The 12807-nt window shown below is 38.2% G+C and overlaps 1 protein-coding gene across 1 annotated transcript in view; it reads right to left on the reverse strand.

Moving 5' to 3' along the window:
• PHEX (phosphate regulating endopeptidase homolog X-linked) overlaps positions 1-12807 on the reverse strand; it is a 99547-nt gene that overhangs the window by 23428 nt on the left and 63312 nt on the right. Inside the window, exons 13-15 of the mRNA XM_032204727.1 lie at positions 11006-11083; positions 9161-9264; positions 945-1003 (exon numbers count right to left, since the gene is read on the reverse strand). Coding sequence (XP_032060618.1) covers positions 945-1003; positions 9161-9264; positions 11006-11083 — 241 coding nt within the window. The remainder of the gene's footprint in view (positions 1-944; positions 1004-9160; positions 9265-11005; positions 11084-12807) is intronic.

The raw sequence follows: 12807 nt of genomic DNA on the forward strand, positions 1-12807 counted from the left end.
CTGAGGACCCAGATCACAGAGGTTACAGCACTCAGCCTTCCAGACCCTGGCAGCATAAAACTGGAATGGCTGATTTAACTTGCAAAGCTAATAGCAATAAAGAGAAGTGTCAGGGCAAAGATAACACTATTATCCACAGAAATACTAGCATAGACTTTTAAAACCAGTTAGAAATTTTGCATGCAAATTCCTATTAAAGCAATTGGAGCAAACATCCAAACCCATACACATCTTTGGAAAATCTCAACAATTTTACCAACCCAGGATTTATACTCAGTAGAAACAACAAGGAACTAAAATTAGTGCAAGACAGGTGGCACCGAACATACAAGAAAATTTCATCATACTATACAGGCAAGAATTTTAAGTTATCTACAAATACCGCTTCTTGTCCTTGTAAGGTATTGAACAAATCTGCTGGACACCACTTTTTTTTTCTTTTTTTTTTCTTTTTTATGTCACAATCTTCTATAACCATGTTTTTTGCTACGTATCTAGTAATACTAGCAAACTGAATTGCTGTCACTTAGTGTTACTGCATATTTGCATATTTATAGGGGTATGTGTGCACATGTTTTTGCTACAGCAAACAGAAAATAGAAACAGTAGTATAAACTTTAATAAAAGTGATTTAAGCTAACATTTTTGTTCATATTTGCAATGAACAGACTACACACACAAGCAGTTACCACAACTCAGTTTACTCAGGGTAATTCACTAAGCAACAGCAATTCAGATTTGTTGGAGCCCTTGCTTTTCCAGAACTATCCTCTAACCCTCTAAATAAAGATGCCTCACAGATAAATTATGATGTTTGCAGTTCTGATTTTCATCCCCCCGATACACAGTCACACACACGCAAAGTGTACATATATTTTCTGAAGCTTAATGTAACATTTGCCAAAAAGACATTTTAAAAACAGTCTCAAAAGTCAGTTACTCACTGATCTGATTGGTAGAGGCACTATAAAAAGCATTGACAGTAGTTGGGCTGGTAAACCACCTGTAGTAAGAGCAAAAGAAATCTGTCAGTACACTTAAACAATTTTTATGAATAGAATAAGCAGAGATAAAAAGTTTACTCAGTGGAAAGAGAAAATGTAAAAGATTGAGGATACATTAAAGTTAAATTATTTCTCCAGTTCAGCTACAGTTTCTGGAACATTGAAATCTATTGTTTAATGGCTTTACTTTAAGTGCACTTACTCGATGAATGTTCAACAAGACTGATTGTTAAGCTTCCTATTACCTAATCCACTCTATTTCTAAGTGATGTTTGTACTTGTGAGGTCTTCCATGATGACAAACTGAAGTCCTGACTTCACCCAACAGAGGTGCAACATTGATAGCAGCTGTAAAAACTCTCTAAGTTTTATTATACCTGTCTTTCAACCATGTGCAGAGAAACTCCCTCTTGAAACTAGAGAGCATTTTGAAATGACTGAAGTGGCTTCAGACTCTTTGCTGAATAGGCACTTGTATGATTAGGATGATGTTAGCAACATGGGTAGGTCCTTTCTGGAAGCCTAAATTTGAAATAAACAGCTTCACGCTCTGTACCCTACCCAGTGAGCATCAGTGTGCCCATAAACAAATGGACATGCTCAAAGCAAAACTAATTTTACATGAAATGTTACCATTTCTTCTCATGTTTAGATTTCTCATATTTACTGGAAGGAAACCTAGATTTGAAATGCAAATAGGATTTATGAATCTCCTTAGCCTAAGCTCATCTATATTGGCAGTGGTTTCACCCATATGAGTGGAAAAATCTCAATAGGTTTCAGCAAGATCCAAATCCCCTCTGAGGAAATTCTGACTTGACTGAGTCCAAGATTTCACCTTATGCTTTTATAATGAAGAACTGAGAAAAAATTAAAGTAATCAAGATGATGAGAATTTGTAGTTAACTCATAATAAATTAGAAACAACTGTAATAAGCTTCCAAAAAAAGGAAAATCATGATTTCTTTAGCAACATATTACTCAGAAGTTTTGTAAAGCCTGCAAGCAATGAAAATAATGCAATTGCTTTGGAAAATTCCCTTCAGAACAAAAAGATGGCAGCTGCAAAACAAGGAGTAAGACAAAGGAAGATCTATCAAAACATGGAAAATGTGTGATGCCGGTGAAATTCAAGTGCATGATTTGTGCTTTAAAATAGCACCATCAAATGAAAGAGCTATCTTCAGGGCCTGACTGTTGTTCTGGCAGTTGATGTCCTCACATAGACCATGTAACAAAGGGGAGTGTTTTAGGATGGCAGCAGCCTGTCTTTTATCAATAAGTTTATCTGCTTCTCTCATGTTCAAAGCTGAGCAGCTTATTTTATAATGCAGTAACTTGAAAAAGTAACCAAGGAAAGCCAAGGGTGATGTCTTGTAAATGTCTAAACCATCCATCACACTATACTCTCTAATTGCCACAGATAATTCTCCCACTTTTTTTTTATTAGGAGATGCTGAAGGGGAGGAGCAGGGGGAGGTTGTTTATTTTGGTGTGTTTTCTGTTTCCTCTATAATAAGGGAATGAAATGTGAGAGGTAATGTAGTGAGATAATGGAAAACTGAAGAAAGAATGCTTATGGTGAGGGGATAAAGAAAAAAAATAGGGGCTCTAATTGACCACATTTTAGTTTCACATTTGTTGACATCAGTGATGAGCTGAAATGTTTTGAAGGATTCAAGCCAGGCACTTGTGCAGTGGTACTGCTCTCTCAGCTTAGCAGTAGCTCTGAAGGACTCTATCTGTCTTTGACAAGGAGACAACCCTGGAGGGACCCACCTGAAATGCTCAACACTATAATTTGGATTTTACTCAAAGTTTGAACAGACACAGCATTGCAACTTCTAACTCACCCTGTGGGTTTGCTCCACTTAAAACATCCTTTCTATTCTCTTGAACAGCAACTTCTAAGCATGAAAAAGGCTTCCAAACAACAAACAACTCCCTTTTTACAAATCCTTCTTACAGTGTGTGTCTTACAGGGCTCCCTCATTTCCAGGCACAGGATCAAGGGCCTGAGGCAGATAACTTACACTTCAAAAGAGACTAATGTGCTTTGCTCTCTTCCCCATCCTCTTTGCTGTTGCACTCCCGGGGCCACACTGAGCTCACTGCAACCAGCTCATGATGGGAAACACCACAAGGAGTGATTAAAGAGTTCCTCAGGTACAAGCAATGTCTCTCTAACATCACAAGTTTTCACCTCTTTTTCTGGGTGAGGAGCTAACCATAGCAATGCATGTATTTGTCATAACAGAAACACCTCACTTGGCCTGAGTGCAGCCAACACTGCACCACTGCTGGCCACACTTTCATACCTATAAAGCTACCTCATCACTTGCAGACAAGCTGCTGAGTCTCATCACAATCTCTGTATCCTGTGGCTACTCCTTTCTTCATGATTTATTACCGCAACAGCAGAGCCCATCTTGTCTTCTGAGCTTAGTATAAGCCAGACACCAATAGCAGTTTCAATTTTCTCACTGTAAAACTGAACTATGTTCTTTTTCACAACAAGGCCTCAAGGACAACCCAGTATGAAATTCGTTATGCTCTCAAGCAGATAGAAAGAGAAAACTTAGTAGCTGTACCAAGGCACAAAGAGTCACAAAGAGATTTCTGGTGACAAGCAGTGTATACTGCTGAATTTTATATTTGATGTTTAGAGACTCTGGCAAGGAGCATATTTGCAATCCAGCATTTTGTTGTACCTTGCAAGCCACTCTCAAGAAGATTTAGAAAGCATTTACCACAAAAGAACAGAAATAAGTGAGACTGCTTCTATTTAGACTAGATGAACAACTTTACCTCACATTTGTCAGCCTCTTTCAGTGAGCGCCTTGAAATGACTGAGTCTTCAGTGACAGACCTTAACTAATAATATATCAAATTACTATATGAAGACCTGTAATAAATAACTGTCAATGTTAAATTTTAAGGTGAAGCAAATTTAGAAATAGTTCTCACATTCCTGTTTGAAGTCTGGTTGGTCATTTGCTCTAAATCGGGTTACAATGTCAGTGTATTTGACCCACTATCAGGACAGGAAAAAGAAAAAAAGAAAAAAAAAGAAAAAAAAAAAAAGAAAAAAAAGACAAGCATAACAAAATCTAAGCTCCCATTAATTACAGACTAAACAATAAATCTAGAATTGTTTCCTCTGTTTCTATTTCTTATTAGCATGTGAAAGAGGAATAGCTGAGTGTAATGTCCTGTAACATTACCTATCAACTACTGCAGCAGTCAAAACATAAGGCTATGGACTTGATACTTGTAAGTTTGATATCTCTTGCAAAGAAAATCTTGTACTGAGATAACAAGTGAGGCAGATACTCTTATAGGTTTGTGTTACAGCTATCTCCACCATATCTTACTTCCTGAGTTAAGAGCATAGTGTGCTACAATGGCAGTCATGAAAAGCGTTGACTGGGAATGATTACAATACAGGGAAAAGCTTATTTCTTTAATTCTCCACAAAGCATGAACTGAAGTTGCAATTTGTTCTCTCAACTTTTTGAGTTATAGGAAACACTCCAATTGAGCAGAATTTGGTATGCAGTGTCCAAAATATATATTTTTTTAATTTTTGTTGTTGTCTTTTATAGACATATACAAAGACGAACTTATGAATATATAATGCATGTAAGCTGGTCAGAAGCAAAAGACAGTACAAAGTTACTAACGAAGCTGGAATCCGGAAAATTTCTTCCCAAAATAACAACTATAAAGAAAAACTTCTTCAAGGTGACTTTGAAGGATGTGTTTCCTCTTCTCACTCTTAGCCTGCTTTATACATTTTCCTGCATAGAAATAAAAGATTAGCCTCCCAGCTCAGTCTGCCATCTGTCTCCCTTGGGGCTGGGCTAGAAACAGGGATGGTGAGGCTGGGCTCATCCTCCAGTGCCACATCACTGTTTAAAATGAGGTTCAAAGGCCAGGAAAAGGCTTCAGGAGGGTCCTTTCCAGTCTCTCCTCTCCAGAGCAAGCCCACCCACAGGATTTCTGAGCTCAGAGCCCTGAGTTTCTACAGAAGTCAACAGCCTTCCTGGAGTCTTTTGTGGCTTCTTTTCCTTTTTTGCAGCTGGATCTTTTGTGGTGTCCTTGACCATGTCCAGCCCAGCACCTCCCCTGCAGTGAGCCAAGGGCCAGGGCTGACAAACAACAGTGTGTGGTCAAGAAATTCAAATAGGTCCTGGAGGAAACACAGGAACACTTCTGGCATGCCCTGCTATAGGGCTGGCTACCAGATGCCTACATCTCCAGCATGTAAGGCTGAGTGAAATAATCTTAGAGGTCATTTCCCAACTTCAAAGGAAAAAGACAATAATAATGAGTTCTGATGCCCAGAAAAGTTCTCTGACTCCCTGTTACATGCAACTGTGCTATAGGTGTTAAGAAGCATAGATTCAATGACTGTTAAAAAGGTGTGTATATACATATGCATATTTACACAAATGAACATATATGGCTCCATGGATGGATAAACAAATACCACTGAAACACTAATTCTTCTCTATCTTTCCCTTCCACACTGTCATCACCTCCCCATACACTGCTTATTCACCTCCCTCTGTTCTAACTGTGTCTTATCTGAATTAATGTAGTTACATTCACACTTGTTCTCCTCCCTCCCACAGTCCACCTTTCCAGCCTTGCCACCTCTGGTCTGCCCTCTCCATCCAACCCGCACCTCTTCATTCATTGTATTCCTTGGGTGCTGCCACAAATCCCTCTTGTATATACTCTCCTGATACCAGCAATTTTTCACCAGTTTGACAGAGCCATCTGCTGGGATACAGACAGGTACTGAAGGCTGCAAGGTGCATCTCCTGTGGCTGTGGAGACTGCAGGGGAACCAGGTCCCTGGAGACCCCAGTATCATGTCATAGCTCCTCAACACCAGATGGGTGTGACAGGTTTCCAGGTGCATTCCTCCCATCCACAGCCTGATCAGCATTGCACATGATGCCCTTCCTACTCCTTTTCACAGAATCATAGAATCATACAATCACTAAAGAATTTAGGGTCCTTAAAGATCACACAGTTCCAATACCTTGGCAGGGTCACCTCCCACTGGACCAGGTTGCCCAAAGCCCCAGCCAACCTGGCCTTGAACACCTTCAGGGATGGGACATCCACAGCTTCTCTGGGTAACCTGTTCCAGTGCCTCACTACCCTTACAGTGAAGAATTTCATCCCAATATCCAATCTAAATCTACTCTCTTTTAGTTTAAAGCCATTACCCCTTTTCATATCACAACACTTCCTTTTTGCTGTAGACCCAACAATGGGTAGGTCAGGAAGGAGCAAAACACAGGACAATGAATTTTGATAAATACTTCTGGCTTGGAGGATTTTTTCTGTTTCTTAGATTACAAAACTGTTGAATTCCCAGAATAACTATTTCCACTTTCTTATCCACATTCCTCTTGCTTTATCAAACTCCTTTGTCTTGTACCTCTCGGCTCCTCTGTCCCCTGATAGTGTTTCCCTAGTGTTTCAAGTGAACTAGCACTTTGTTTTTCCATATAGTTGACTATGCTGATGAAACTGAGTCCAGACTGAAATAATATTGCTGAGAAATCTGCGCTGTCTGCTAAATGAATATAGTGTTTCACATTTGGGAGTAATATCACAGTACTATGCGATAACTTATTTCCTTATATACTTGTTTTCTTATTTATCTTTAACAGTCCAGAGTGTGGACCATCTTTTAATATATATCTCTAAATATATAAATATTTTGCTAAAACCTACTGAACTAAGGCAAAGGAGAAACAAAGAAAATGGAAACAAACCCCCAAGGGTAATTCTCTATTAACACAGTGCCAGGCTTCAGTATAGGCCAATGATCTGTGGAGTTCAATGAGAGATAAAAGTTTAAAAAATGAAGACAGAAAAAGAGAAGAAAAAGAAGGAAGGAAGGAAGGAAGGAAGGAAGGAAGGAAGGAAGGAAGGAAGGAAGGAAGGAAGGAAGGAAGGAAGGAAGGAAGGAAGGAAAAGAAAGAAAGGAAGAAAGGAAGGAAGGAAGGAAGGAAGGAAGGAAGGAAGGAAGGAAGGAAGGAAGGAAGGAAGGAAGGAAGGAAGGAAGGAAGGAAGGAAGGAAGGAAGGAAGGAAGGAAGGAAGGAAGGAAGGAAGGAAGGAAGGAAGAGAAAAAAAGAAAAAAAAAAAAGAAAAGAAAAAGTAAAAGCCTCAGAATGCAGTGGTCTGATAGCCAAAATGTGGCAAGCACTGATGTGTTTAAGGCCATCCTTGACATGCCTTAAACTAGTGGGAATTATTTGTTTATTATAATAAATTAAAACACAGGATGACAGTTTTACTAGAGGTGGCAATGGCTCTCTGTGCCTTGGTAGTCCTCAACTGACACAGCAACAGTGGCCAGTGTAAGGGACACCACCTGCAGATCTCTTTTCTATCCCTGAGCAAGTGCAGAAGCAGAATAATCCCCCAAGAGGAAAAACCACGGCTGAGGGCTCAGACAGGCTTACCCCCAGCCCTGCAGGGAACAGAGCATATAGCTGTGCTGACAGAGAAAAGTTATCGAAAATCAGGTTGGGATGCCCCAAGCCACACTGTTCCCCAGTGAGATGCCCAGAATGGAGCTGGAAGGGTCTGTCCCCTGCCCTATATGTATGCACACGTAGGGACAGCAATCCCACCAGAGGTTCCTATCTATCCTCTTATGCAGCAGCCAGTACAGAAGGGGTTATTTTTTCCCTTTTACTCCGCTTCCTGTGGATGAGCTACTTTGTGACCACATATAGACACTGGACCTGTTTATCTTCCTGTTTTGTATTGCTTTTTTAACCAAATTTAAAAAAAAAAAAAAAAAAAAAAAAAAAAAAGCAGGCTGGAATAGATCTACCTAAGGGCAAGACAAAGGTGATGAGGAGACTGCTGTTAAGTAATCCTCAAAATAAAAGAGCAAAGACAAGGAAGAGAAAGTAGTCAATCTTGAAGTGGTTGGTAGGGTAAAACCTTCAACTTTTTGAAGCATAACTACATGAAATGACAGTTCTCAGAGGTGACAGCCCTTGAGGTGTACATTCAGGGACTACCTGGCCATTAATTTCCCTACAGGGGGCATTTGCATTCTTGCCAGCAGTCTACTTGGTCTGTGTTAGTGCTGCCTCAACTCTGCTCACAGGATGAGGGCTGCTGATTACAATTTCTGTGGAGAGGCAAGCATTATGTTTCACTGGGTTTAACCATTGCAGTGTCAGAGAAAGGCATAATGAGCTCACGATAACTCACCATTAAAATCAAGCAATAAAAAAAAACTGAAAATATGCAGCCAAACTATGAAATTCTAACCAAGCACAGGCTGCGTCTGCCCTACTGGCACTCTCTTCATGCCTCATGGACAATGCAGAGACATCCTTGAAATATAGAAATATTGAAATAGTTCAGTATGAGAAGGAATTTCTGGAACCATAAGGAAATAGCACCACAGGAGCTAAGCAGCAGCACTGATTTCAAAGGCTCTGTGCAGAAAGAGTTATTTTTAAGTAGTGTGATTAGAGTAATTAAATTCTGTTTATGTTATAATTTGCATTTTAAGGATTTGATTACCCACCAGTAAGAAGAGAGACTGATTCTTTTATGTATTTGATGACTATATGTGACACAATATGTACTCTCAGGTTTACAAATAAAATATAACATATGTAAATTAAATCATGTCTTAGGCTGTATGACTGCAATCAACAGCAGGTAACTAACAATGCTTATTGCTATCATTAATAATATTATCTCTTGATAATGGCTCCATTCATAGAAAAATTATTTCATAAATCTCTGCTCTATCATTCCAAATTCTAACTGTGACCAAGAGACATAATCCAATTTTAATTGAGATTCAATTAGTTTTTTTTTTTTTTTTTCCTCATTAAATTAAAAGTTTAAACTGACAGAATATGTCTATTGTGCATCGGAACAGGGGTACCTAGAACTTAATGAAAAGAGTACGTTTATGATAAAAATATCCCCAGGAGTTTCTGAATAATTGTGGTGGGTTTTTTTGCCCATAGGCTTTTTCATTAAAAAATGTTGCTGTGTGTATAGTTCTATTACAACATAAATTATATAAATTAAATAATGTAATTTAAAACATTGTTAAAAGATTATGAAAATTTGTCTTTTGTCTACTCACTCTGTTTTTGGAACTTCTTTTCTAAGCCAGTAGAAATCAGACTGGGCTGCATATTTGCGAGTTTGTAATACATTGCCAAAATAGTCACTTTCTGTAAATTTAAGCTGTATGGATAAAGCATAGATATTTTTAGAACATGTCCAAGAAATAAAAATAATAAAATAAAATAAAATAAAATAAAATAAAATAAAATAAAATAAAATAAAATAAAATAAAATAAAATAAAAAAGCAGAACTTTTAATTTAAACAAGATAATCACATAATTTTTTAGTCATTATCAAACTAAGTAAAATTTCCACATTTGGTAGGAGGAATAAATATTTTTTAATAAATACTGATGTAAGTTAAGAAATGAAGGGTGAAAGGATCTTTGCAAGGGACTAGTGGAAAGCTCTTGCCTGTGCAGAGAGAAACTAAGGAAATCAAAAGTACCCAAAGATAAATTGTAGACTGCATGTTTCTGTGTCTATTATTAGGGCAGACTCTTTTCCATATGGAAATGGGTCTATACTTATTTCTAAAAGTCCATTTAAAAGCTGCTTTCAAAACTGTAACAAAGCCTCTTGTTTTTTTTTCAGTTTGTTTTGCATTTAATTACAAATACTTTGTACTATGTGGCCTTGGAGGATTCTGCTGCCATATTTACCATTCCTCACATTAAACACTTACAAACATAGGGCTCCATGTTCCCATAAGCCTCCAGATCTATTAGCAAGCACCCCCACAACAAACCATGAAATAAAAAGGGATGTTAATGTTTTATAAATCCAGATGATATCCCTGCAAACAGTTTCAAATAGTCCCAGGACTTGTGAGTTACATTTCAGATTATGTTTCAGATCATAAAATTATAAAAATAATATAAGAAAAGTTACGTTTCAGATTTAACTGGGTTTTGCCACTGTGATTAAGAAGTTTTTGCTAGACATTACCATTACCTGGGCAAGTAACTCCATACCCTGATTGGTAAAGTTGGCCACATCCTCCATCTCATTACACTGGATTCACAGCACTGTCTTGACCCACTTTTCCATGAACAAGGAAGGACTAAGCATGTAGAACTTCTTCAAAGGTTTCTCAATAAATCATGCCTCCTTCTAGCGTACTTTCCTGTTTTCTGACATAGTAACTCTATCACTACTTGGATTTTAGTGGCTCATGATTGAATTTGTGGTTCTACTTTGCCTGCAACTTGCAGTAATACAATCTTTCACATACACACCACAGTTACCCCTTTGGAAAATGACAAAATATCTTATTCTTTATCATCTTCCTTCCTGCTGTGGTTAGGATACCAAGTCAGGAAGGAAAGTTGGATCCTTGTCCAGCATCTGTAACAACAGGGCTGTAGAGTGGTTAAGACCTCCCAGTATGATGAGAAACAAGCATAAATAAAATTCATAGCCTGGAGAAAGGAGGCAGAGCCTATACAGGCATCATCAATTGTGATAAATCAGAAGAAAAATGCATTAGTTTATTCTGAAGGCCATTACTCTGAGGAAGAATGCTTTTGTTTTTGTTTTTGTTTTCTGTTTTTATATGTAAATTAAAAAAAATATATGTTCGAATACTTTAAACCTTAAAAACGTTTAATAGTGGGGAGGTTCTTTGTACCCAGGCACATTTTACTCCCAGCAGGCCTGGAGGCCATCTCAATTAGACATGCCAACATTTACACTTTGGACACTAGAGCTAACATACTCAATTCAACATTTAGAAATAACCAGGCAAGCAGAATTCCAGATGTGGGTAAAACTAAGGAGCTGTGATTTTAGACAAGGGTGAAACAAAGCAAAGAATGGTCACAATATGTAAAAGAAGAAAGCCGCAAGTCTGACACTTACTGTTTTGATGTCTTCATTAATATATGTGTCATTCATTATAAACTGGGGATAACCCACTTTTGCCATAACTGCTTTAGCCTTTGAAAAAGAAAAAAGAAAAAAAAAAAAACACAAAACATTGGCAGACATAACCATTGCTCAGTGTATGACACTTTATTCCCCATTCTTTTCCCATTGCATATTATTATGCCTTCCTGAAGGCATCCTAATTTAACTTCAAACCAACTTGCCTACAAGGTAAATTTGGTGCCACAAATGAGTTTCACACCACATTGTGGAGGGTCTAGATTGTGTTGCCAGATTATCACAGTGGGTCTGTTGATACCTGCAGAGTTTTTGAAGAATTACAGCAATGTGAGCACAAAAATATTTCCTAGCAATTTTTGAGTTAATCAAATGGTCAAATGGTTCTTTCTGTAATGAATGGCCAAATGGTTCTTTCTATAATGTTTTCAAAAAGACACCAGGAAACGACCCGTTTTGCTATGGCACAGGCTGGTACACATCCATCTGTTAAAATAGATTTAATTCAGAGATATGGCTGACCCTGGATCCCCGCAAGGGCAAACTGCCACTTACACTTGAGGCCATGTGCACACTTTTCTGAAGGACACCGTACTTTCCTAGAACCCTATGGCTGACCTTTTTATTGTTCTCCACTTTTATCCCTTTACTTTACAGTCTTTCCCCTTTCCCTAACATCAGGAAAGGTGTTAAATAAGACACTTCACATTCCATTGACTTTGTTTTTTTGCTTTTCACTCATGAACTGGTCCCACTGTTTATGTGAAATCCTTGTAAACATGCTGGTGTGGATTGATAGTACCTGTAGATGAGTATTGCCACTTCATAAATCATAGTATGAGTATATAAACAACCTTAGCAATGTCCTCACAAAAAACACCAGCAAGCCACCCAGACACCCAGCATCTCTGTGGATACAACACGTTTCAAAAGAAAAGCAAGAGGATACAAAAGGAAAGGGTGACATAGAAAGAAGTAAAATATGACAAAGCCTTAGAATAACTTAAAGCCATGATGGACCAGAGTAGCAAAAAGATCTCACTTTGTATGTTTTTGGGAAGCTGAACATAACTTCTCCTTAAGCCTTTGGAATTACCCTCATCCCTCAAAAATAACTCTTCTGGAAATACTGTCCTTCAAACAGAAATACTTAAATCCAATTGTATATTGCAAGATATGAAATGCAACAAACTGATTGGCCTTTTAACCAACTACAGCCATACCAGTCCTGCATTCTGTCTGCAAACAGACCCCAGACCTCTCTGGAGGCCCCCTGACTTCTACTTCTCTCTTGCTCCATGAGGGGTTTGTTCAAGGGAGCAAACTATTTTTACTTCTTCCACAGTAAAATCCTTGCTCCCTTCCCCCTCCACAGCATCTCAACCTACAGGGCTTCCTACGAAGATCACAGACAGCAAGAACTGAAATTGTTATTCCACAACTGTAAGAAGGAAGCTGATAGGGAATTGCCTCAGTTTAACCAAAATTATTTTGTCTCCTCTTTTATTTTTCAAGAAGAAAGACCTCTTTGCTTCTTGAAACATCTTCAATTTTTCAATCTCATTTCCAACCCAAAGTCATAATCCTCCATTTGTGACATCACAATTAATTGCAGTTGAGATAATTATGATGTCTCAAATAGAAAATTACAACTTCAGGTGGGAAATGAGCAGCAGGAGCAGATGAACTCTTAAGCAAGAAAGATCCCATTGTCATGCAAATATCCCTAGTGGGGGAAAAAAAAAAATCAAAAAGGAAGACAAATGCTGAAGAGGAAA

This window comes from Aythya fuligula, chromosome 1, assembly GCF_009819795.1.
Source record: "Aythya fuligula isolate bAytFul2 chromosome 1, bAytFul2.pri, whole genome shotgun sequence".
Taxonomy (NCBI): domain Eukaryota; kingdom Metazoa; phylum Chordata; class Aves; order Anseriformes; family Anatidae; genus Aythya; species Aythya fuligula.